Consider the following 24231-nt stretch of genomic DNA (forward strand, 5'->3'; position numbering starts at 1 on the left):
TTGAGAACACTAAAGGTTTTGACATCAAAAATAAGTTCAAAAATTAGATTTCCTGCCTTCTCCTAGCTCTGTTGAGGAAAGAAGATGGCTCACCCTGTCCCTCTTCCAGTTCCCTGCCCAGTCCAGCTTGGAAGCATAAAAGGAGACTCCCTGGAAGCTGAGCTGCACGAGTATGTCAGGCAAGGGAACTACGTGAAAGTGAAGAAGCTTCTGAAAAAAGGTAAAAGCTAAGTTTATGCATGTGCTTCAGGAAAAGTTTTACTTTTTGCTGCTTCTTTATATATAGTAAGCAAAAAATTCTCACCATACTGTGTGCGCTTGAGGTTTGTGAGCAAAATATGCTTACAAAATGTGTTATAGTTGGCCTTTTCTGGGAAGCAGCGCCAGTTGTTGAATAAAAAAAAATGTTTGAAAGTAAGTAAATTGAAAAGCAAAGTAATCTCTTAGTTGTAAGGTGCTCAAAAGGAAATAGTGAAGGTCGTTTAACACTAAAATTCTGAAAGCGTGTTTTAGGAATACACTCTTTAATGGGATTTTAACTCTTAATTATTATTGTGAAATGCTTAAGGTGTGGTTTGATGCTGGTGTTTTTTCCACCCAGATTTGTAATGACATGGGAACAGGAGATTTTGTAAATGAAACCTAATATTCTATGTCAAGATGACCTTATTGTGGATTTTTGATACTTAGAAGAAAGATGGGGAAAATCTTTATAGCAGAGCCTATAGCAATAGGACAAGGGGTAATGGTTTTAAATGCAAAGAGGAGAGGTTTGCTGGGATATTAGGATGAAATTTGTAATTCGGAGGGTGGTGAGACACTGGAACAGGCTGCCCACAGGGGTGGTAGATGCCCCATCCTTGGTAACATTCAATATCAGGTTGGATGGGGCTCTGAGCAACCTGCTGGAGTTAAAGATGTCGCTGATTCCTGCAGGGCTGTTGGGCCGGACGGCCTTCGTGGACCCTTGAAAACCAAACCATTCCGTGATTCCGTGATTTCGGTTGTTCTACCAAGAGCTGCAGCAGCAGAACAAGCGCCTTGAGGCGCCTCTGTGTGCGCGGAGCCGGATGGCGCGGGATATGCAAATGAAGGGGCGGGGCCTGTTTTCAAGCGGCGCGTATAATAGCGGCGCCTCTGAATGGCCGACGGGGCGGAAGATGCAAATGAGGGGGCGGGGCCCGGTGCCCGCCCCGCGCCGCCGTTCCGCCGGTCGCCGCTCGGGGCCGCGGGGCTCGGGGCGCGGGGCCGCGGGGCTCGGGGCGCGGGGGGGACGCGGGGCTGCGTGCCGCTTGTGTCTCGTGGCGTCGGGGCCGGGTGTCCGTGACGTGGAGGGCGGTGGCGCGGGGCTGGGTGCGGTGGGCGGGCGGTGTGAGGTTAAGACTATACTTTCAGGGATCATTTCTGTAGTCGGTGACTGGTGGAGAGCGATCTCCCTAGTTCGGCGTCACAGCCCGCGAGGAGGATGCGGGTGCTGTCTCCTGAGCGCGAAGGGGCCGTGCGGTGCTGCTTGTGCGGTGTCCGCGGGGCGTTGATGACCGTTCCCTGCCCCTTGTGGTTTTGGGAGGGAGACAGCACGAGCTGAGCGGCTGTGGCGTCTTTTTTATACGGTTCAAAAAACAGATTAGTAGTGTGGGTGAGCCGAAAGGTGCGAGTCATAGGATCCCTAGGCTGGGAAAGATCTTCGGGGTCATCGAGTGCAACCATCCTTCTCTGCCACTAAACCGAGTCCTTGAGCACCTCGTCTTTTAAACCCTTGCAGGAATGGTGACTCCACTGCCTCCCTGGGCAGCCTCTGCCAGGACCCCATGACCTTTTCATGAAATTTTTTTTCCTGACGTCCAATCTGACCCTCCCCTGGTGGAGCTTGAGGCCATTCCCTCTTGTCCTGTCACTTGGGAGAAGAGCCCAGCTCCCTCCTCTCCACAACCTCCTCTCAGGGAGTTGTAGAGAGCAATGAGGTCTCCCCTCAGGCTCCTCTTCTCCAGGCTAAACACCCCCAGCTCTCTCAGCTGCTCCTCATCAGGCCTGTTCTCCAGCCCCCTCACCAGCTTCGTTGCTCTTCTCTGGACTCGCTCCAGAGCCTCAACATCCTTCTTGTGGTGAGGGGCCCAGAACTGAACACAGGAGTCGAGGAGCGGTCTCCCCAGTGCCGAGTGCAGAGGGAGAAGAACCTCCCTGGACCTGCTGGTCACACCGTTTCTGATCCAAGCCAAGATGCCATTGGCCTTCTTGGCCCCCTGGGCCACTGCTGGCTCATGTTCAGTCGCTGTCAACCAACACCCCCAGGTCCTTCTCCTCCGGGCAGCTTTCTAGCCAGACTTCTCCTAGTCTGGAGCTGCTCAGGGTTGTTGTGCCCCAAGTGCAGGACCCAGTACTTGGCCCTGTTAAACCTCATGCCGTTGGTCTCAGCCCATGGATCCAGCCTGTTCAGATCCCTTTGGGGCCTCCCTGCCCTCCAGCAGATCCACACTTCCTCACAGCTAAGTGTTGTCTGCAAACTTGCTAAGGGTGTGCTCAATGCATTCACCATGTCATTGATGAAGATGTTGAACAGAACTGGACCCAGCACTGAGCCCTGGGGACACCACTTGTGACCAGCCTCCAACTGGAGTTAACCCCATTTCCCACCACTCTCTGGGCCCTCCAGCCAACCAGTTTTCCCCTCAGGAGAGCGTTTGCTTGTCCAGGCCCCAGGCTGAGAGTTTCCTAAGCAGAATGCTGTGAGAAACTGTCACGGGCTTAACTGAATTCCAAGAAGATACATCCACATCCTTTCCCTCATCCACCTTGTCGGAGAAGGCGATCAGGACCTGCCTTTGATGAGCCCGTGTTGACTGGGCCCGATCCCCGGTTCCCTCCTGCGCTGTGTCAGCGCTCAACAGCGGCCGCTCCGGGAGTGAGGGGGCGTGGCCTGTTGCCGGGGGCGGGACCTGTTACCAGGGGCGTGTCCGAGAGCGGCGACTCCGATTGGCCGGCGGGGCGGGAGATGCAAATGAGGGGGCGGGGCCCGGTGCCCGCCCCGCGCCGCTGTTCCGCCGGTCGCCGCTCGGGGCCGCGGGACTCCGGGCGCGGATCCGCGGGGCTCGGGGCGTGGGGGGGACGCGGGGCTGCGTGCCGCGTGTGTCTCGTGGCGTCGGGTCCGGGTGTCCGTGACGTGGAGGGCGGTGGCGCGGGGGTGGGTGCGGTGGGTGCGGGTTACGTCGCTAAGACTATACTTTCAGGGATCATTTCTGTAGTCGGTGACTGGTGGAGAGCGATCTCCCTAGTTCGGCGTCACAGCCCGCGAGGAGGATGCGGGTGCTGTCTCCTGAGCGCGAAGGGGCCGTGCGGTGCTGCTTGTGCGGTGTCCGCGGGGCGTTGATGACCGTTCCCTGCCGCTTGTGGGTTTGGGAGGGAGACAGCACGAGCTGAGCGGCTGTGGCGCCTTTTTTATGCGGTTCTAAAAACAGATTAGTAGTGTGGGTGCGTTGGAAGGTGCGAGTCATAGGATCCCTAGGCTGGAAAAGATCTTCGGGGTCATCGAGTGCAAGCGTCCTTCTCTGCCACTAAACCGAGTCCTTTGAGCACCTCGTCTTTTAAACCCTTGCAGGAATGGTGACTCCACTCCCTCCCTGGGCAGCCTCTGCCAGGACCCCATGACCCTTTCTGTGAACGTTTTTTCCTGACGTCCAATCTGACCCTCCCCTGGCGGAGCTTGAGGCCATTCCCTCTCGTCCTGTCCCCTGTCACCTGGGAGAAGAGCCCAGCTCCCTCCTCTCCACAACCTCCTTTCAGGTAGTTGCAGAGAGCAATGAGGTCTCCCCTCAGCCTCCTCTTCTCCATGCTGAACCCCCCCAGCTCCCTCAGACGCTCCTCTTGTTCTCCAGCCCCCTCACCAGCTTCGTTGCTCTTCTCTGGACTCGTTCCAGAGCCTCAACATCCTTCTTGTGGTGAGGGGCCCAGGACTGAACACAGGATTCGAGGAGCGGTCTCCCCAGTGCCGAGTGCAGAGGGAGAAGAACCTCCCTGGCCCTGCTGGTCACACCGTTTCTGATCCAAGCCAAGATGCCATTGGCCTTCTTGGCCACCTGGGCCACTGCTGGCTCATGTTCAGTCGCTGTCAACCAACACCCCCAGGTCCTTCTCCTCCAGGCAGCTTTCTAGCCAGACTTCTCCTAGTCTGTAGCGCCCTGTCCCTGCCTTCCACGTAGCTTCAGAGTCTCGTGTGTCGGGCAGAAGCTGCTGCTCGTAGCGCCGCGTCCCCGCCCTGCCATTCCCCCTTGTCCTGCCCCCTGTCCCTTGGGAGGAGAGCCCAGCTCCCTCCTCTCTACAACCTCCTTTCAGCCCCGCGTGTGAGCGCCGTGCCGGTTGTGTCCCTCGTGTCACGGCGCCCGCGGCCCTCGGCCCGGTCTGTGCGCGGAGCGGCTCGAGCGGCGGCTTCAACGGGCGCCGCGGCCGAGCGTCTGCTTAGGCGGCTGGGACGGGGTATGCAAACGAGGGGGCGGGGCCGGTTTCAAGGGGCGCGTATGATAGTGGAGCCTCCGATTGGCCGGCGGGGCGGAAGATGCAAATGAGGGGGCGGGGCCCGGTGCCCGCCCCGCGCCGCCGTTCCTCCGGTCGCCGCTCGGGGCCGCGGGGCTCGGGGCGCGGATCCGCGGGGCTCGGGGCGCGGGGGGGACGCGGGGCTGCGTGTCGCATGTGTCTCGTGGCGTCGGGTCCGGGTGTCCGTGACGTGGAGGGCGGTGGCGCGGGGCTGGGTGCGGTGGGTGGGGCGTGTGAGGTTAAGACTATACTTTCAGGGATCATTTTTGTAGTCGGTGACTGGTGGAGAGCGATCTTCCTAGTTCGGCGTCACAGCCCGCGAGGAGGATGCGGGTGCTGTCTCCTGAGCGCGAAGGGGCCGTGCGGTGCTGCTTGTGCGGTGTCCGCGGGGCGTTGATGACCGTTCCCTGCCCCGAGTAGGTTTGGGAGGGAGACAGCACGAGCTGAGTGGCTGTGGCGTCTTTTTTATACGGTTCTAAGAAAAGATGTTGGGAAATGGAGCGCAGCTCCGTGACCCACGAGAAGTAGTTAGTGAGTGACAGATTTAGGATGGAAGCGGAGGTTAGTCAGTCAGACTGTCCCTCTGATGTCACGTTTTCTCTCAGCGGCGTTTCCAGACGCTGTTCACGCTTCGGAGATGGTGGCGGCTTGTGCTCAGTGTGACCCGAGCTGAGCAGATCCCCCTCCTGCAGCCCCCTCTGCAGCCTCTCCCTGCCTCTAATGCACGGTCAGGCAGAGCTGGCTCCAAAGCTCCAAATTAGCAAGAGGTTTGACTGTTGTCACATTCATAATAATGTTAAAATCGATCATTGGAAGTAATAGAATATGCACGAGATTCCTGGGTAATTTACCCACACACATCCAAGTGGGAAATCTCTTCTATCCCAGCTTTTGTCTGGCTGCACGTTATTGATGGAGATCACTCCTCGTGTCACCCAGCCCTGATAAAAGGTATTTGCTTCCTAAAACTCTAAATCGAATCTTAAGAGAGTCGATGTGCCGGCATTTTCAGTATCCTTTGCACTGGGCGGTTCTTTACGAACCCCAGTCCCCAAACGAATCCGTAGGCTGCATCCCAGAGGGAACCGGCCTCGCTTTCTCACCCGTCCTTGGCGGATTTCGCTGGCAGAGTCGGTGCAGGCTGCCGGGTTGGGTTTTAACGTGGGGCGGGGTGGGGTGTGCAGGGAGAGAACACCGTCTGCAGGGTGTGCGAGGGAGGCAGCGGGGGACGTGAGCTGCTGCCGAGCAGTTTGCCTTGCGCGGTGTTCATCAAAGCCTGACAGGGGGTGCAGAAGCGCCGCTCAGGATGCTCAGGCTGCTTCTCGAGCGGGGGTAAAACCTTTGATCGGAGCCTGAGAGTTAGGGAGGGACAGCCCGGTGCTGCGACGCTGTGGGAGGAGGGGGATCCTGCGGCTGCGGAGTCACGTGTGGCGGGGCCGCAGTGGCGCGCCGGATTTGGCGCGGAGTATGCAAATGAAGAGGCGTGGTCTGTAGGGAGAGGGCGTGGCTGAGAGCGGCGCCTGCGATTGGCCGGCGGGGCGGAAGATGCAAATGAGGGGGCGGGGCCCGGTGCCCGCCCCGCGCCGCCGTTCCGCCGGTCGCCGCTCGGGGCCGCGGGGCTCGGGGCGCGGATCCGCGGGGCTCGGGGCGGGGGGGGACGCGGGGCTGCGTGTCGCGTGTGTCTCGTGGCGTTGGGTCCGGGTGTCCGTGACGTGGAGGGCGGTGGCGCGGGGGTGGGTGCGATGGGTGGGGGGTGTGTGGCTAAGACTATACTTTCAGGGATCATTTCTGTAGTCGGTGACTGGCGGAGAGCGATCTCCCTAGTTCGGCGTCACAGCCCGCGAGGAGGATGCGGGTGCTGTCTCCTGAGCGCGAAGGGGCCGTGCGGTGCTGCTTGTGCGGTGTCCGCGGGGCGTTGATGACCGTTCCCTGCCCTTTGTGGGTTTGGGAGGGAGACAGCACGAGCTGAGCGGCTGTGGCGCCTTTTTAAAGCTGGTCTAAAAGCAGAATAAAGTTTACATCTTGTTTAGATAAATTGATCGTCCATCAGTGTTATCCTCTAGTGTCACCTGTGCTCATTCACCTTAATACTTCACCCCTGATATACACACCTTATTTGAAAACATGGTATGTACAGAGAGTTCCTATAGGGTCATTTACTCTCCTTTTTGATTTAGAATCAGAATAGTTTGGGTTGTAAGGGACCTTAAAGCCCATCCAGTCCCACCCCTGCCATGAGCAGTGACACCTCTCACTGGATCAGGGGCTCCAAGCCCCATCCAGCCTGGCCTTGAACCCCTCCAGGGATGGGGCAGCCACCCCTGCTCTGGGCAACCTGGGCCAGGGCCTCCCCACCCTCATAGTGAAGGAATTCCTCCTTATGTCTAGCCTAAATCTGCCCCTCTCCAGTTTATCCCCATTGCCCCCAGTCCTATCACTCCGAGCCTTTGTGAACAGCCCCTCCCCAGCTTTCCTGGGGCCCCTTCAGGCACTGGAAGGTCTCTCTAAGGTCTCCCCACAGGCTTCTCTTCTCCAGGCTGAACAGCCCCAACTCTCTCAGCCTGTTCTTGTACAGAAGGTTCTCCAGCGCTTGGATCATCCTTGTAGCCTCCTCTGGACTCGTTCCAACAGCTCCATCTCCTTCTTACATTGAGGATTCCAGAGCTGGACACAGCACTCCAGATGAGGTCTCAGTACTCCAGATGAGGTTTCCATTACTATCTTTGTTTTCACATTTCCAGTGTCTGGAGGGAACACGGCAGCCAGTTTCAGTGTTCATGAGCCGTTGCCTTTTATTCAGGGTGGAGGGGAATGGCCCCGTTTCATAATTTTTTGTTTTCCTGTAGGTGCTTTCGTTGATGCTGTAAATTCCATGGGCCAAACTTCACTCTTCACCGCTGCCTTGCTAGGTCTTGTTAAAGTAGTGGATGTGCTGTTGGATTATGGCGCAGATGCTAATCAGTTAAGTATAAAAATAAATTTTTACTTTTAAATTGAAACTAATATGCTAATGTTTTAGTTTTTTTTAGTCAGTGTAATTCACAATATTCACTGTATGTAAAAGAGAAGTGCTTAGGATACGTGTTGCTGTGTAGATGCCTAATTTTCCTTATTTCATGGTGTTTCATGGAATCATACAATAGTTTGGGTAGGAAGAGACTGGTCAGGTGCAGAAGGGATAGGTTGAAATGTTTCTGCTTTAATGTTCCTCAGTCGCTGTTACAATGGAAGCACTCCAGTCCATGCAGCTGCTTTCTCTGGAAACCGGTGGATTCTTAGCAGGTTATTGGATGAAGGAGGTGACCTAAGAGTACACGACAAAGATGGAAAAAATCCACAGTACTGGGCTATGTCAGCTGGAAAAGAAAGCAGAGCTCAGGTATGTGTGTGCAATACGTGTTGAATACGTGCTCACATCTTCCTCTTGAAGTGAATGGTTGGACTCGATGATCCGGTGGGTCTTTTCCAACCTGGTGATTCTATGATTCTATGAAATGCCTGCATTCCAGAGGGGCTTTTGGCTTTTACACGTGGCATAACTATTGAAGGTTCTTTTTCAACGTCAGTAGTGGTATTTTGAAGTCCTCGTGACTCAGATTACTTAAGGCTTTGCTCAGGTGTAGGGATGCACCTGTCTGTATCTCTTTAGGACTTTTATGTGCAAAGTGGGTAGTGGGGAGAAAAACAGGGCCTCGTTCTCGATCCCCAATATTTGTAGTTTGTTCTCATATAAACAGTTCCTGACTAAACCTGAAGTAGTTTTCAAGTATATCTCAGTCTGGGCTTGAACAGTGTCAGCAAAAGTGTCAGTTTTGCTAGTGTGGTAGCAGAAGGCTTATTCATGACTGCAAGAGTGATTTAAAACTCATAATACTCCCCTTTCCTGTTATTACAATGCTGTTCTTAAAAAGAAACCCAATATTACAATCTTCAGTGGGTGAATCTCTTGGAAGTTGGTCATCCAGTGCTTGAAACACCCTTTCTCTTACATATTCATGTAATTTATTTTCTTCAAGTTTATCTGTGTATCCATGTCTTGAAATGCCTGTTTAAATATTGTGTGTAACTAGTTATTTTTTTCCGTAGTCACGATTTATTGATTTGAAATGGTTCATCTTGCAGTTCTGAAGTAATTTTTTGTTGCTGTTTTCCCCTCCCTCTCCTCTCCAGGTGCTGGAATTTATACAGCGTTGTGCATTCCACATGCAGGCTGCCATTCAAAATTTTCCTTCTGATCTCTTGAGGAAGGTTGGCTCATCAAAAGCACTGGTCTGCAGTCCCTCTAGGTTTGGTGGCCTTGTTCAAGGGTAAGAATATTCTCCGGTACCAAAGAATTGAGCTACAAGGAGTTTTACTTCCATGTTCTGTTATCTTAAAATTAACATGATCTTGTTTCTTTTTCACAATATCAGATTTCAAACCAGTTATTCTTCGTGTGAGTGTTCCAAATAGAAACTTGATAGCTGTAAATATCTGGATATTAAGAGATACTTTTGAAATTGGCAATATAAAGTACTGGATTTTAATAGTATTAAAGTGGTGGTAACATAAAATATTGTTTCTTGACCTTTTAAGGTCACTGCAAATCTTTTGGGCATGTGTTTCCAACAGTTTTGAGAGCTTTTATGTCAGATACGTGTTAGGAAAAAAGTGCACACTCGTGAACAAAAAGTGATGCTGTATGCCTCTGTGTGTATACTTATATATTAATCTGCTATCTTCCTTTAAATGAATGAATATTGTAACAGAGTATCTGAAAAAGGTTTTAAATAATTTTGAATTTCTCATTACACTCTGTGTGGGATGTAGTCATGTGTAACATTTGAAATACATGGTGGTTGCAGAATTTTTTGCATTTTCCTCAAAGCCTGGGCACGTTAGTTACTCTTGTTGCTTATGTTTTTGACACAGCAATGCTGAGAGTCCTCTGGGTAGATTTCTAAAAGATGGAGGTAACGCAACCAAGAATGTTTACAGCTTTGGTTTTGGGAAGGTAAGATGCTGTGGATGGTGGTTTTCTATTGACATTAGTCTAGTTTTTCAGAGTCCTGTATTCTACTGAAATGCTGAGGAAAAAAACTGCGGACAGCAGAAATATTCAGACCTTTGGTCATTAGAGGAAGCAATTTTGGAACAGGCAATTGAAACACTCCTGTTCAACATCTCCTGTGGGAGTCCTTAATGCTGCCTGTTTCTACTTTCCCAATTTCAGCTTCCCTAGAAAGTTCAGCTTTTGACACAGATATCACAACATGTTGTGGTGTTTTGGCTGGTGCTGCCTTTGCAGTGACGGCATTCAGGTTTCCAGTAAATTTGTGTCAGGTCCTGGGAACTGTTGCATATTCCTTTTGATGATGCCCTGGTCTTGTTTCAGTTTTATCTTGCAGGCAGCGGGCGTCTGGGGTACTTGGCATCTCTCCCGATTATTGGTGATAAAGATGTGGTTCAGGCAGATGATGAACCAGCATTTTCTTACCATGTTGGACCATACATGATCATGACAAAGTGAGTGGAATCAAAGGGATTTTAGCCCTTCTGAGTGTGTGTTTTGCTAAGAGGCAACAAGTTATAGTACCAGATGCTCTGTTTGGGTAATTTTTATTCTCTATTCTGTATTCATCCACTGCTTTCTGCTTGCTGGTTTTCTGCTGTCCCGCTGATCAATATCTTCTTTAAACCTTCAGTATCTGTAGGTTGCTCTGGTCCTCTCCAGCAATATTTAACCCAATTGTGGTTATTTGTGGTTGGCAATGTTTTCAATATTGATTCCTTTTGTGGTGGAAAATACGTTTCTAGGGTTGCAGAGATTGCATGGTTCAACGTTTAGTCCTTGTAACAGTTGGATCAGACCTCAGTTCTCTGGATCTGCATTTCTGCAGCTCAGACCTATTGTGAAATGAGAGTTACGAGTGCAGACTGAGCCTTTCTTAAATATTTCATACTGTGTAGCAAGTAGTTGTGCCTCAGAGGCATCCAGTGGTTTAATCTTCCCAGAGCTCTGGCTTGTATCACAGTGGGGTGATGGCCTTTAGTGAAAGGAGCTATAGAGCATCCTTGTTCTTTGCCTTGGGGCATGGAAGGGTGGTGCCCCTGGACTGCAAACCTGTTGTGCTACATCCAGTCTTTAACAGGATGAGAATTTATTGTCAATTTGAAAGAGCATATGCTGTAGCCAGCATCATCAAAGTGAAGTTCCTAATGGTAGCAGACAGCACCAGGGTGTTTCAACGTTACAAAATTACTTGTAAGTAATCCTGTAACTGGAAAAAAATACCGCAGAAAGCATTTCGTAGAAATTCCTCTCCCTCTTCTTGTAGCTTGGTGTGGGGAGGCAGCAGAGTTACAGTGAAGGAACTCGTCTTTGAGCCCCACCAGAACTGCAGTAAACACCGCTTAGCTGATCTTCTTCTCGCAGAGCAGGAGCACAGCAGGTAAGAGAATGCGTGGTAGCCACAAGTGCTCCTGCAGTTTAGGGTCTCCAGGGTGGAAGCATGATTAACCTCAGGAGGACCCTCAGGTTGTTGTTGCACTCTTTCTCTAAATGAGAAATACATGTCTTGTTTTCTCCTGTCTCTTCCCACTCCCTTTGCTTGCCAGTGGATAATACAGGAGAAGATATACTCTCTTCTCCTTTGTCTGGATGAATGCTTCATTGCATGTTTCCTGGATGGCTTATTTAGAGGCTCTCCTAGTTGAGGCAGTAAGCGCTGTTTCCTAAATGCTCTTAATCTACAGTGGTTCTTAAATATCAAGTGTTCTAATGATAAATTAGAAGCATTCATGTTGTATTGGTACAAAGGCCTAGAAGGCCAGGACTCCTTCTCTTTTAATCTCAATTTCATCTTATTTTTTTCCCTCTCTCCCTTTACAGTAAACTCCATCATCCTCGTTTGCTACAGTTGATGTCTGTTTGTCTGTCAAGTGACTTGGAGCAAACCCGTTTGGTGTATGAAAGGGTTAACTTTGGTTCTCTGTACAGCATCCTTCATGAAAGGGTAATTGGAATACTTGTTTTTTAAACAGTAATTAGCTGAGAGGAAAAAGTTTAGTCACTACATCTGCCATGTTCTCTCAAAGAGCAAGACGATGAAATGATCAGTCTGTGTATCCCGTTTGCTGTTCCGTTGCGCGGTGTCAGATACTCTTTCCAAGCTGGTAAAGGCTCATTGGCAAATGCTTCAGCTAACATTTAGATGCAATTGCATTGATTTTCCTTATTTAGGATCAGGCTTAAAATGCCTGCTGTTAAATTCAATTGAATTTCTAATGTTCTGCATGTGGTTTTATACGCAAATGTGCTGAGACCAGCTTTGCCCTTGAGTATTTGCACATCATTCGATATTTTTCTCTTCCTTGATTCACAGTTGAGTTGTTATTTTTTCTTTAATGCAGACATCTAAGTTACTGGAGAAAATGTGGTCAAAGAAAGGAGTTGATTCTGCTTCAGAATGAATTTTAGCATTGTCCATGTCTTTCTTTTTTTCTTAGCTACTGTTTAAGTTGTTACTGGTTTGCTGCTGAGAATGAACATTATTTAGTGCAATTATCTGACTTTTACTGCAGTGTGTTTCATGTTTACTTTCTTTGTTTTCTGTACAACAATAGCTTTTTACTGCATTAACCTTTAAAGGCCTGCAGTGCAGATTTGGTACTTTTTTTCTTTCTTTCAGCGTACGGAATTCCCGCTACTGCACATAGAGACGGTTTTGCATGTGCTGCTTCAAATTAATGATGCTCTGCGGTTTCTACACTCCCGTGGATTTATCCACCGTTCGGTCACCTCGTATGCGATTCAGATTGTTTCTTCTAGTGAGGCAAAGCTGTGCAACTTGGAATACGTGATAGAGAGGTAAAGAACTTCCTCACTCATTCCATGGAGGGGCTAAATATAAAGTCAGATTTAGGGCTAAATTCTGCTGAAGCTTCCACTTGATGACTCTTCTGCCTCTGAGTTTGACAACAGAGTTACAGGAGCAAAGAACTCCATATTATTACTCCTCTGGTACATTAACTTTGCTGCAGGCAGCACAGCACGTTTCAGGTGGACTTCACTTCTGTGTAATAAATACCTGAAAATAGAAACTAGTAGGAGAAGCAGCTCTTCACTGGAGTATAAAAATGCCATCACAGAGAACTAGAACCTAATCTTACAGAGCAGAGATGAAATTCCTCTTTGAGTCACTAATTCTGCTCCTGGGCTGGAAATAATTTAGTGTCCTCTTGTTATACTGAAGTTTTGCTTACGGAAACTCACCGAAAATAGTTGAAGATTCCACACCCCATTGAACTGGTAGTAATTAACAGCTACCAGTGGTGAAAAGAGTATTTCTTTTATGAGGGACACCATTCAGTTTGTCTGGGTAAATTATTACTTATATACATTTTTTGCTTCTTTCCTGATTTGTAATCTGATTAGAAAGGAAGCAAACGGCTCGTTAGACTGTAAAGAAAGAGTAAAATTGATAATTACCATTGACAATTTTTTGTTTATGTCCTAAAAGGAGGAAGAATACTTAATAACATCCTTGCAAACTCATTTTTTAATAAATCTTGGCTGTTTCTTAGAGCTAGAGATACAGCTTACTGTAAAATGAATAGCAAAAACCCGTATAGTTAAATGTGAGAAGGAAGTTATCTTCTAGACATATGCATACATTACAAAATAAATGTTGGCAAGCTGCGTGGCACCTTAGTGTATTTTGTCCATGGCCAGTAAATGCTTGCCAGAACTAAAAAGGTGTTTGGAAAATTTAGATTAGGAAATTTCCAACTTTCTCTGATTTCTTTGAGTATAACTTTGTTAAAGGAAGTGTTAACTTTCACCAGGAAGTCTCTGCTGTAATGTGCAAATGTGGCCTGCGAATAAACTTGGATACTTAATTCCAAAAGACCCTCTGGTTGAGTGTTCTGTGTCCCAATTTACAACTTTTTTTTCCCTTTCTACAGCAAAGACGGTGGAGAACACAGTGATCTGACACGTATTCCAGTCCCAGTCCAGCTGCATAGATGGTGCTCTCCTGAAGTAATTCTGGAGAAAGCTGTCACCGTGAAATCAGATATTTACAGCTTCTGTGCGGTGGTGCAGGAGGTCTTGACAGGTACATCTGCAGGTTTAGGCTTCTGTCTCTGGGGTGGCCCACGGAACATTTTCAGTGCACAGTGTCAGCCTCCAAATATCTGTTTAATTCTGGAGTGACTGAGGAAAACCTTGCTGTGAAGGTTCATGCAGAGTTAACTTGTATGAGGAGCCTTCCACCCTCCAGGAGAAAAATGCCAAATGTTAATGGCAATAGCAAAAAACTACTGTAAACTTTTGTAAAATGTTATCAAAGTACTTCAGATTGTATAACTAAGGGATGAGATTGTGGCTGGTATTAGAGATCCAATTCTGTGTATGGTGGTTTTTTGCTGTTTATCTTTCTTCTTCACATGAACACAGCAAAACATTCAGTTAATTCTTTGCAATTTGCAGAATGAGCTTTTGCAGCCTTTGTCTTTTTGCTTTCATCTTTTTCCACCAAGACAATTTACAGATATCGTATTGTTATTACATATAATGTAATGTAATGATGTGCATGGACTTCGACGATTTTGACAGTGAAAAGGGATAAACAATTACCCTAAAAATTAACCCCTCTCCTTTTTTTCCTGTTTTCTATTTTCATTAACATTGATATATAGCTTGTGACATAGTCTGTATTCATGTCTTGCAGAGACCCCTCCCTGGAAAGGACATGAAGACTCAGTTATTAAAGAGCTGATAAGTTCAGGACAACACTTAGAAGTAGATGTCAGACTTCCTAAGCCCTATTATGATATCGTAAAGACAGGGCTAGAACCTAAACAGAAGAACCGCTCCATGAAACTTCAGGATATTCAGTACATACTGAAAAATGACTTTAAGGTGACTTACAGGGTTGTAGCCTTTCACATATTTAAAATGGCAGAATTTTGTGTCCATTCAGATTCAAGTTGTTATGCTTAAATCTAGGTGCGGGGCTTTTTTGTGTGTTTTGAACACTGAGTATCCTTTTCTGATCGTGGAGGAAAACCACATTAGAAGGTCAAGATATTGAATTGTTAAATGTAGTTTTGTCTTATATCATGTTTTCTCTTACAGGACTTACTTAAATCTGAAACTGGCCATGCTAATGAGCTGTCAAAAGGACAGAGGCCTGCTGTTTTTGCAGATGTCAACATCTGTTTGGCATCGGCTTTTAGCTACCAGGAGAGAACACAGGAATTGCAGGGAAAAGAGATAACTGAGGCTGGTGAGTTTCTTCTAGCAAGATGTCATGTGTCCTTCACTTAGCATGTTCCTCAGTCCATAAAGGTCGGATATAAATAATTAAAATGTGAGCACTTACAGATTTTTATGACAAAGTTTCAAAATAGAAGGCACTTAACTTTGAGTTCCAGCTCCCACCCTCATTGCTAATGTAAACTCCAGACTATAAGTCCCGTTAATATTTGAAGTTCAGGCACGCTGTTTTTAGCAGAGGTGCTAAAAGCTACTCCTCTAATCTCTAAAAGACATTAACTCCCAAATGCATGGAAGTGATGTATTTGATGGATATCTGGAGAAACAGGTTAACACTTAAAAATCAATTTTTTTCCAGACAGCTCTCCTGCCTCAGAACGCTTTCTTCTTCCCGAGGAGAACAGTGCTTTAGTGGGCTGTGAGGCATCAACCAGCCTGCAGGCAGGTGCACAGGACAAAAGTCCTGAACTCCAGGGGACCCTTAGTGTCAGTGATGTGGATGACAGCCTCCGTAGCTTTGAAATCAATGAAATCTGTGCCAGTTGTTCAGAACTTGACGAATATTTCCTGGAAGAAGGAGCTGGATTAGGTCAAACTCTAAAGGATGAAAAAAGGCAGCAAAAAGAAGAAGATAAGAGTACTCACAGAGACATATATGCATCCCCTGCAGTGCACTGTGAGGAAAACCCAGTTGATGAGGAAGGTGGCTTTTCAGAATTGAATACAGAGTACACGACAGAAGAAGAGGACACGGTGAGTGAGGCCTCTGGCACATGCATCCAGGCACAGGTGAGAGGAGATGCTGGGAGAAGAATGCGTGATCTGTCCCAAAATGAGAATTACATCAGCAAATGTGTCCTTAATGTAAAGATTGTTCAGAGCATGCTGCAGCAGGCAGCAGATTCCCTGTGCAGAATAAAGGAGAAGCTGAACAAATTAGAGGCCTCCAAAAAGCAAAAGAAGCTGCTCCAGGAAGTCGAAGTGAGTCAACTTTGTAAGCAAATTTTTCTAGACAGACACTGGAGCAGATGTGATTATACCTCCCAAAATACCAATAACCCTTGTTCTGGAGCTAGTGCTTCATGGAAGGCGATAGGGCCACCATCAAGTGACTATATCCCACCTCTGATAATGTGTCAGGCACAAGGAGCATCAAGGAGAGACACTTGCCAAACTGTTTCAAAGGCAGCAAAGGAAACGGAGGCAATTCAAGATGAAAAGAGGAGGTGCTTTCATGAGATGAGTAAGAATGAAAATGAAAACAGCCATCATGATCTCAGCTTCAGAGAGGTGAAAAGCCTGGAAGATGGAATGAGTCGAGACCATGAGGTAAAGAGTTGAGCAGGGTGACTGTGTTTATCACCTCTGTATTCTTAGCAGGTACGAAGAGGTGCAGTTAAGGATGACATCCAGAGGAGAGGAGTGAATCTGTCTTTTAAAATCTATGCACATGCCATATGCATTGCGTGTAGGAAAGAAAATAGGCAGCTCAGCTGTGTAATACTATTTCTTCTTTCTTCCCACCCCACCCAGCAAAATACTAGTCAAGTGACACAGGAGGGAATAAAATCCTGTACTAAAAATGAGGTGGAACTGTCAGGGAAAAGGGAAGTGGAGAAAGATTTTTATTTGTATGCTTAGTTATGGAGGTCTAAGCTGTCAGTATTCATTTTCATTATTAAATATAAGTAGTTAACATCCTTAGCCCAAAGAGAAAGAGGGAGATATGTGTATGTGTCTGCTATAGGAATAGTCTTGAGTCATTTAGGTCCACTCATTCCTTGGAAACTACGTGTCATGATAGTCTGCCTGCTATAAATCCAGGGCACAGGTTTTAATAGGCTAAGACCCGAAGCTGTCATCCTTTCTTTAGTAGCGGCGCTACTCAAATATAACCTAGGGAATAAAGTTTTCTCGGTCTGGTTCTTGATATATCTCATAGATAGCTGAACTAGTAATTGCCAGAATGCCCGGCGTGTGCTGAATCACGGCTTGTTGGACTCATTTCAGCATTTACTCCCACATGTATCTGTAAGATGCAAAAAAAAGCTCAACTTGCAGTGTCAGAGAGGAGGTGATTCACATTCTGCAGCAAGGGGAAGTGAAGAAGAGAGCTGGTGAGTTCTGCTCCTATTCACAGAAGAGTTAATTCTAGCAGATGCATCTTGATACAGCTGCTGTCAAAAGTAAACACATCCAGGATCAAGAATGGCTTTAAATGTGTTCTTTTAGTAAGACAAAAGCCATCTATCCACTTAGGACCCTATAGTGAGTCTGTCAGCTGACAGGCAGCTGACAGGGTAGCTGTTGTGACAGGGCAGTTACTGTTAAAACAGTCATGTTCCAACAGATTCCAAATGTGTCTCTGATGAAGGCCAGTGGTCCAAAACTGTGACAGTGCCTAGGGAGGGCAATCTGTAATAATAACTTACTGGTAAGAGTGGTTCTCCCATCTCTGCACAGCCTCATTCAGCTCTCAGCAGGAATATTTTGGCTTCCATCAGTGCAGAGCTTGGACCTATTAGGGGTCGGGGAGGGTTAGAATGGTAATGCTAAACCCAGTGACAGCTTAGCATACGTTACTTTGATGTGTTTGCTGTGCTTGTAAATGTTATCTCTTTATATTTTTAAGTGTGGATGAAAGTACTTGTTAAAAGTACATGGGAGAACTGGTGTAAATTAATGCATCTTGGAAAGATGGGAACAGGTACCTCCTTTAATGTTTGGGTCAACTTAGTCAGGGAAACTATTCCATTTTCTCAGTTAATTCACAACCCAGTTGGATCCGTAAAGACCCATTGGTAAATGACATATTTGGTTAGGACATAAATATGCCAGACGCTGACATGTGGTGAGATGGTCACGTGAATGAACTCTGGATGGGAAGCAGACTGGTGGTAGGATTGTTGTTACCCAAACCTGAAGTTCTGAGTATCTTCAGTTGTTCACTGATCTAAATATTAAATCTATGTAGCATTCACTGTCTGAAGGCAGTTGACAGCTTTTGAGATCTCAATTTTAATGTACAGCTTGCCTGGTTAATGTATAATAGACCTAAATAACTGCGCTTCCCAAGCTTCCCAATCTGCTAGTTCTGTTGGGTTCTAAGAATGTGTGTGCTCTCAGCCTTTCAATTAACATTAAAACAACTTCTAGTCTTTTATGGACCGAGGAACACTTAAAACAATACACTTGTGCATAAACAGAGGCTGATGCATCTCGTGATTATATTGTGTTATAGGTCCTATCCAAAACCAAGATCTGAAATTTACAGTACAAAAATAAATGAGGAGAGAAGGATGATGCGATCGGAATGGAGGAGTAAGTAAATCAGCGTTAACTCGGCATTAACGTTAACAAGTTCTACTGCAGTGCAGTGCATTAAAACTTAACACATTTTATTACTTAAGAAAAGTCTGTGTGAAGCTCTGAATGTTTATTAGGCTGTTCTTGGATGAAAACCAAATGAGTAGGATCCTGAGTCTTGCACATTCAGGGCATAAAATAATCACAACCACATTAAGATGGTTTGATTATAAAGCTCAAGTTATTTCTAGCCCTGTTTTCGAGGATGTAAGGGAGGACAGCGTATGAATATAAACAGGTTAGTGTAGCAGTGACCAGTGGATGGCGGTACAGGCATGAATAATAGAGAATGCAAACTAACAAAAACTGTTCCTGTGAAGGCTGGTCCGTGTCAGTTTATGCAGGTTTAAGCTTTCCTTAAAATGGAAGGAAGTGTTTAGCTCTTTTGATGATTAAGGACTTTACACGTTATAACTTTAGCGTTTCCAAGGCTGCAGGCACAATTAAACACAAGGAGTGCTCTGAAGGTCCAGTTTCTGTTGTGTGAACTGGTAATTTTGTTCTTTTTTTTCTGTAGCTGAAGTAAAGCAAATGGCCAGAAAAGTGGCCTCAGGAGAACTAGAACTCGGGTCTCCATATCCAGCTGGTGAAAGTACATCTGAGAGTGAAGTGGAGACTGTAAAGGAAGCCTTTCAACACATCACTGTCAGAGTCCAGAAAAGTCAAGACCAGCAGAGGTACATGTGGCAGACAGATGATGATGTTGAACCTCGGGATCTAGGCAGTGAAGAGAGATCTGAATCTGAGGAGAGTGATCTGGATTCTGCATTTAGAAGTTCTGGAGGTAAGGCTGAAAAACAATAATTTCTTCTCTTCTTTCTCTTCCAATCTCCAAGCAGATTTCAACATCTGTAATTTTATTACAGTACTTGTTGATTTTATCTTCTGGAGTCCTGCCCCCAAGAAGATCAATCATTTAGTCGTTGGTGAATGTAGGTGATAGACTAAGATGAATATTCCATGTTAAAAGGTGGAGGCAGTGTCCAGTGAGCTTGGAGACCCTTCATCATCATTGGTTACTGTTTATCAGCATGGGACACCCAAAAGTTTCTAGTTCACACTTTCCCACTTCATTTCTTCTAGTTGGACTACGGAGTTGCTATTTCCGTAGCAGCATAGTGGGTAGTGCTTTTTGTAATAGTTCTGGATAAAGGAAACCTTCACATGCCTGGATTAATGATGTGAGCCTTTAAAGGTCATTATTTCTGGACATTTGACAGACATTGTACTTTTACTGTCTGCTTTCATTGATATTCCGTTAGCGGTTTGGATCACTCAATTTTATTTTTTAACGAATAATTTTGTTTTCTTCTGACACTCGAGGGAGAAGTGGCGAGTCACCATCGCAAGATGAACAAGCAGAGTCTGGAACAGCCATTCGTAAGAATTCAGTCCCTCCTCAACAAGCTGAGAATCTCTCTAGAGTATGTATAGTAAGCCAAGAAATCTAGTTGCAGCTAGTTATCTATAAAACAGTTTAGCCTGGTCTCTCTGTGTTGCACACTGAACACCACTGTACACACTGATCTTTTCAGTTGTGACCTGACTAACAATCCCCCCTCCTTCCCACCTTGTTTTGTTCTATAAACCGTCAAGGTCGTGTAAGGTGCAGGAGGTAGGTTTAAACTCAGAGTGGTCAAATTAATTTAAATTTCAGTTGGGTGCAGCATTGTTTAGTGTTATTGACTAAAATGTATATTTTTTAATAGAAGTGGAGAAAGCATCTCAAATGATGGTGTCTTACAGGGGCATTCAAAGGAGTTGCGTTGTTCCCTTAATTCACCTCCTGAAGCGCCTGAAAAATTCTTCACTCTTGATCCTGATTATTTCCTTCCTCCTAGTACTCAAGAAAGTTCAGAACTAGAGGTAAGAGTAACAGAAAAGACAGGAATGAAGTCTGTCAGGAACTTTGGACATCAGTTACACAACATTTGGTTCTATTATGCTCAAATTTGATTTGAAGAAGAGCTGTAGAAAATGGGAGAGTGATGGATTTTATTCTTTTCTTTTGTAATAACATGTACAAATGAAGATTAGTCTGAAAGCAAGAAAATTATAACCCTGTTCCTTAATGACACGCACCCCTGGCCAAAACCCAAACAAACCAAAACCCAAGTGTAACCAAAACCAAACAAAAAAGCCCAAACAACTAAAACCCCACAAACACTGAGCCTCCCAGAACAGCAAGGGCATGGTTTCTTCTTTTGTTTGCTAGGAAATTTCGTAAGCTGTGGCTGAGGAAAGTTTTAGGCAGTTGATAATCTCAGCCATTCCTTCACAGTTCTATCAGTTATAGTACTCGGTAGTCTTAAAACAATCTTCATTAATTTCTTGAAGATTTGAAACTATCGTATGGACTGTTCAATCCAATCCATGCTGTTTGCTGATAAGCTCTTGGAAAGTTTGCCTCTCCATTCTGATTATTGTGAGCATCGTCCTGTGAGAGTTGTCCTACGCTTCACAGCTTGATTGTGAGAAAATGAATTTTGCTTCCTTTTTTCCCCCCCCTTTCAGACTGTAAACGCTCAGGGAAAATTAGAAGATGCTTGTGAAGGATTTTTACAGAAACAGTTACCTGAAGATGCAGGATCAGGTATTCAGGGTTCAGGTAAACATGCCCTTTCTTTTAAAGGTATTTTTGTGTTAGGGAGGCAAGAGTCTTCTTGCACTCAGAGTTCTGTCAGCAGCCCTCCTATCAGAAGGCTGGAGTGTGATTCTTCAGGGTCAGCTGGTCTCTTATTCCTCATTATTTTAGTCAGTTCAGGACAATCACGATTTTGGAAGATGAGGTTTGGGTATTGCAGTCACTGAAATATTGCTGAGTACTGTCATTAAATATTCACTGTGTTTCAGTTAAAAAAAAAACAAACCACCAAAATTTGTTTGCAACCCTTTTGTTTTACACCCTAGGGCTAAGTTTAATGTTCTTATGCAGCTTGCTGGAAACTGAATTAGAGTTCTGTTTACACATTAATATTCTTATTGCTAGAAGGATCTTGAGCTTAAAAACTGTGAGAGCTGACATTGTACGTGTGCAGTGCAACGGAAGGATCGTCTCTGAATCTCTGGTCTGTTGCCTCTCAGCTCAGATTTGTAAATGTTGCGATATTCCCCAGTGCTTCACTGGTTGGCTCTGCCAGCTGTGGTATGTTTATGAGAACGCGTCTTTAAAACACATTTGTCTCTTGACAACAACAAAGGTCACAAGAACTGAAAAATGTAATAAAGTTGCAATTTCCTGTTCAATGAGTTGTGTCGCTTTCTTTTGTACTTGCAAAATCCAGTAACAGGGAACATTTGTTATTTGTATTCAGGAGGAGGAAGGCTGCGCTGCAGCACAGCAGCACAGAGCTCTGGCAGTGACACACAAGGAGTGAATCAACGAAGCCGTATGCCTGTAGCCAGGTAGATAGACTTATTTTCATCATTACTTCAAGTATATATGAGGTTATAAAGTGTTCTCTCTCTATTAATTCTGCTTACATGTCTGAAATTCAAATAAGATGCCAGCAGTGTTTTTTAATGATTATCTACATATCATAGTTCCTTGCCAAGAATATATTAAAAGGACTTTCACGAGTCCCTTGGGGTTTTGTCTTTTACAGTGTTCAGTACTTTTTTTTTGTTTGCTTAATGAGGAAGCTAAAATAGGGAAAATAAGTCATGTATCCATTACAGTTCCTTTTACACTGATAAGCTACAGTCTTAAATAGAGCAAAGATAATTCAAGTTAAGGCTTCAGTCATCTGTTTTAATGTCGTTGTACTTGGGTTTTGGAGCTCAAGTGGCATGAAGATCATGCATTTTCCTCTCCTGTGGGAAGAACCCAATGCAAGTATGCTCACTGCATCCTGCCTGCAGATGACATTAGGCCATGCTTGGAGGCTTCAGTCTCATCTGTCAAACGTGAGGTGTTTATATTCAGTGTTTTTGTAAATTTTATGTTCTACTAATACGCAGAGATGTTGGCCAGAGTCACCACCTCGTGCTGCAAAGGGCAGTTTCACTTAAAGAGAAGCAGCCCTGACCCTGAAGGACTTCAAGCAGTAGTTTTCAGGCTTCTTAAAAGCTGCTGGCCTCCTTGCAGCTCAGCTTTTCTCCTGTTCCTCCAGAGTTAGCACCTGCTAACTTCTTCCGAGTGTGGGAGCGAGAGCTGCTTTTACTGCCTGTCAGTGTTGCCCTCTCTCCCCTCCACTGGAGGAACTGAGTTACCGTTGTCCAAGGCAGGCATCTAGTGTGGAAATACTTGGCTTTAAGGTAAAAGACAATGGTTTTGGTTGCACCCTTCACTTAGGAATTTGTCAGCAGGACACAGGGGGCTGTTGCTCTTTGGCCATCTGAATAATCCCCTCTGAATGCCTCTTGAATGGGGTTGTTAGAGTTTGAGAGAAGAGTTTATAGTACAGAACAATCAAAGGATGATAAAACAAAGCAGCGATGCATATTCATAGATTTTTATTTAACTTTCAGTTTTGTTTTGAAACTGCATATGTCTGTTAGAAGTCTTCTCCTTAATACAAATCCATAATGTGTTTAAAATGGCATTTTCCTCCTAAACCTCTCTCCATCTTCTAAGGTTTTAAGAAAAAAAGTTTTTATGAGCTGCAGTGTATCTCGGAGAGCAGGTAGTCTGTTAAACTTATTGAGAGACAGGAAACTAAATATGTTTATTTTCACAATTTTCTGGGAGGATCAGTGAACGTGATCTTTCTTCCCTCATTCCAGCGCTGTAGCAGCGCAAGAAGTGGTACGGTGGGAGCCACAGGAAGAATCCAAAGAAAAAGATGTGTAAGTGCCACAGACCATTTTATGCTAAAATTTGGGAGATTGGTAGATGTTGCTTTGCTTAACAGAATCCTAGTATTGCAGCCACTTCATTTTTGTGACTTGAGTGGATGTCACAGCCTGTGCAAATCTTCAGCAGTTTCAGTTTATCTGAGTGATTATTCTAAAGGCTTTTAACACCTACGCTTAGTCTTGATTAATGGATCATTAATTTTTGTTAATCCTTGAGGTCTTTCCTTAGCTTCGGAGAGATTTCTACGTAGTGGTTCACTTTTGAAGTTCTTACTCTTAATGGAGGCGGTTTCCTGAGCCTGCTTTTATAAGAGAATTATTAAAATTAAGAAATCCTGTAAAGGAAGGGAAAGCAAATAATTAACCTTTTCTGTCTCTGCAAGATTATTGAAGATGGTGATCTTTAGCCTTCCAAGAGTTCTGTGGGAAGTTTTCAAAGGGAATGTCTCTTTCCTTCTGGAAAACTAGATAAGACTGAACAAAAGTAAAATTTGAAGATCCTCAAAAGAGCAGGATTTAGTGATTCACAGGTGTAAGAAGTGGCTATTCTAACTGTCAGAACATCTTTCAATGCTTCAGATCAGTGACAGATATTCAGGATTTGTCAAGTATCCCCTGTGAACCAGAAAACTACTACAGGGATGTAGACTGTAAAACACCCAGAGTGAGTCACGCACCAACAAGCGTCAGCACTCCGCTCAGCGCAGGTAACTGAGGAGAGGGAGGAAGGGGCAACCTGGGCCCTCACAGTGAAGAAATTCCTCCTTATGTCTAGTCTAAATCTGCCCCTCTCCAGTTTATACCCACTGCCCCTCATCCTATCATAACAAGCCTATCACTACAATCAATTTAAAATGATTTGGACTGATGCATGCAGATTTTAGCATTTTAAAAACAGGCTATGTGTAATAAGCACTTAGGATGTTTTCAGAATTGATAAATTGATCTCAATGTTTCTTGAAGTTAAGTGTTGTTTAAGAGCAGTGAATTATCATTGGCTTTGTACCTTCATTAATTTGGTGTAATACAATAGTCGAAATTTCTCAGTTGGGAGGTTTTGTGTAAATAATGCCTGAGGTGGAACTCCCGGGTAATCAGTTTGGGCTTCTGCTTAGAGGTCATTTATGGACAATAAGTTCTTAGAGTTTCCTGTGCAGGTGCATTTGCAAGTATAAAAACCTGTTGCTTCTGACCAAGATACAAAAATTCCAAGAATATCTTTTCAGCTTTGCTATCATATTTTACTTTCTATAAATACTTCTTGATAAATGCTATCATATTTT

General features: G+C 45.5%; 2 protein-coding genes and 4 non-coding genes across 6 annotated transcripts in view; 5 read left to right on the forward strand and 1 right to left on the reverse strand.

Annotated features, from left to right (window-relative positions):
• The window catches only part of GDPD1 (glycerophosphodiester phosphodiesterase domain containing 1), a 211271-nt gene that overhangs the window by 155619 nt on the left and 31421 nt on the right, over nt 1-24231 (reverse strand). The window lies entirely within an intron of this gene.
• TEX14 (testis expressed 14, intercellular bridge forming factor) overlaps nt 72-24231 on the forward strand; it is a 32592-nt gene continuing 8432 nt past the window's right edge. The window contains exons 1-22 of the mRNA XM_069873882.1: nt 72-220; nt 7371-7485; nt 7738-7903; nt 8695-8831; nt 9436-9517; nt 9899-10029; nt 10842-10955; nt 11396-11519; nt 12195-12373; nt 13471-13622; nt 14238-14428; nt 14645-14795; nt 15144-16114; nt 16796-16902; nt 18027-18106; nt 18669-18935; nt 19475-19575; nt 19898-20017; nt 20666-20759; nt 21466-21556; nt 22877-22939; nt 23528-23655. Of these exons, the coding sequence (XP_069729983.1) occupies nt 85-220; nt 7371-7485; nt 7738-7903; nt 8695-8831; nt 9436-9517; nt 9899-10029; nt 10842-10955; nt 11396-11519; nt 12195-12373; nt 13471-13622; nt 14238-14428; nt 14645-14795; nt 15144-16114; nt 16796-16902; nt 18027-18106; nt 18669-18935; nt 19475-19575; nt 19898-20017; nt 20666-20759; nt 21466-21556; nt 22877-22939; nt 23528-23655 (3700 nt within the window). The 5' untranslated portion in view covers nt 72-84. The remainder of the gene's footprint in view (nt 221-7370; nt 7486-7737; nt 7904-8694; nt 8832-9435; nt 9518-9898; nt 10030-10841; nt 10956-11395; nt 11520-12194; nt 12374-13470; nt 13623-14237; nt 14429-14644; nt 14796-15143; nt 16115-16795; nt 16903-18026; nt 18107-18668; nt 18936-19474; nt 19576-19897; nt 20018-20665; nt 20760-21465; nt 21557-22876; nt 22940-23527; nt 23656-24231) is intronic.
• On the forward strand, nt 1380-1590 carry LOC138729849 (small nucleolar RNA U3). The gene has a single exon (XR_011338970.1). It is a non-coding gene; the product is annotated as a small nucleolar RNA U3 (small nucleolar RNA).
• LOC138729850 (small nucleolar RNA U3) lies at nt 3209-3419 on the forward strand. The gene has a single exon (XR_011338971.1). It is a non-coding gene; the product is annotated as a small nucleolar RNA U3 (small nucleolar RNA).
• LOC138729851 (small nucleolar RNA U3) lies at nt 4766-4976 on the forward strand. The gene has a single exon (XR_011338972.1). It is a non-coding gene; the product is annotated as a small nucleolar RNA U3 (small nucleolar RNA).
• On the forward strand, nt 6288-6498 carry LOC138729840 (small nucleolar RNA U3). The gene has a single exon (XR_011338961.1). It is a non-coding gene; the product is annotated as a small nucleolar RNA U3 (small nucleolar RNA).

Source organism: Phaenicophaeus curvirostris, chromosome 21 (assembly GCF_032191515.1).
Source record: "Phaenicophaeus curvirostris isolate KB17595 chromosome 21, BPBGC_Pcur_1.0, whole genome shotgun sequence".
NCBI lineage: Eukaryota > Metazoa > Chordata > Aves > Cuculiformes > Cuculidae > Phaenicophaeus > Phaenicophaeus curvirostris.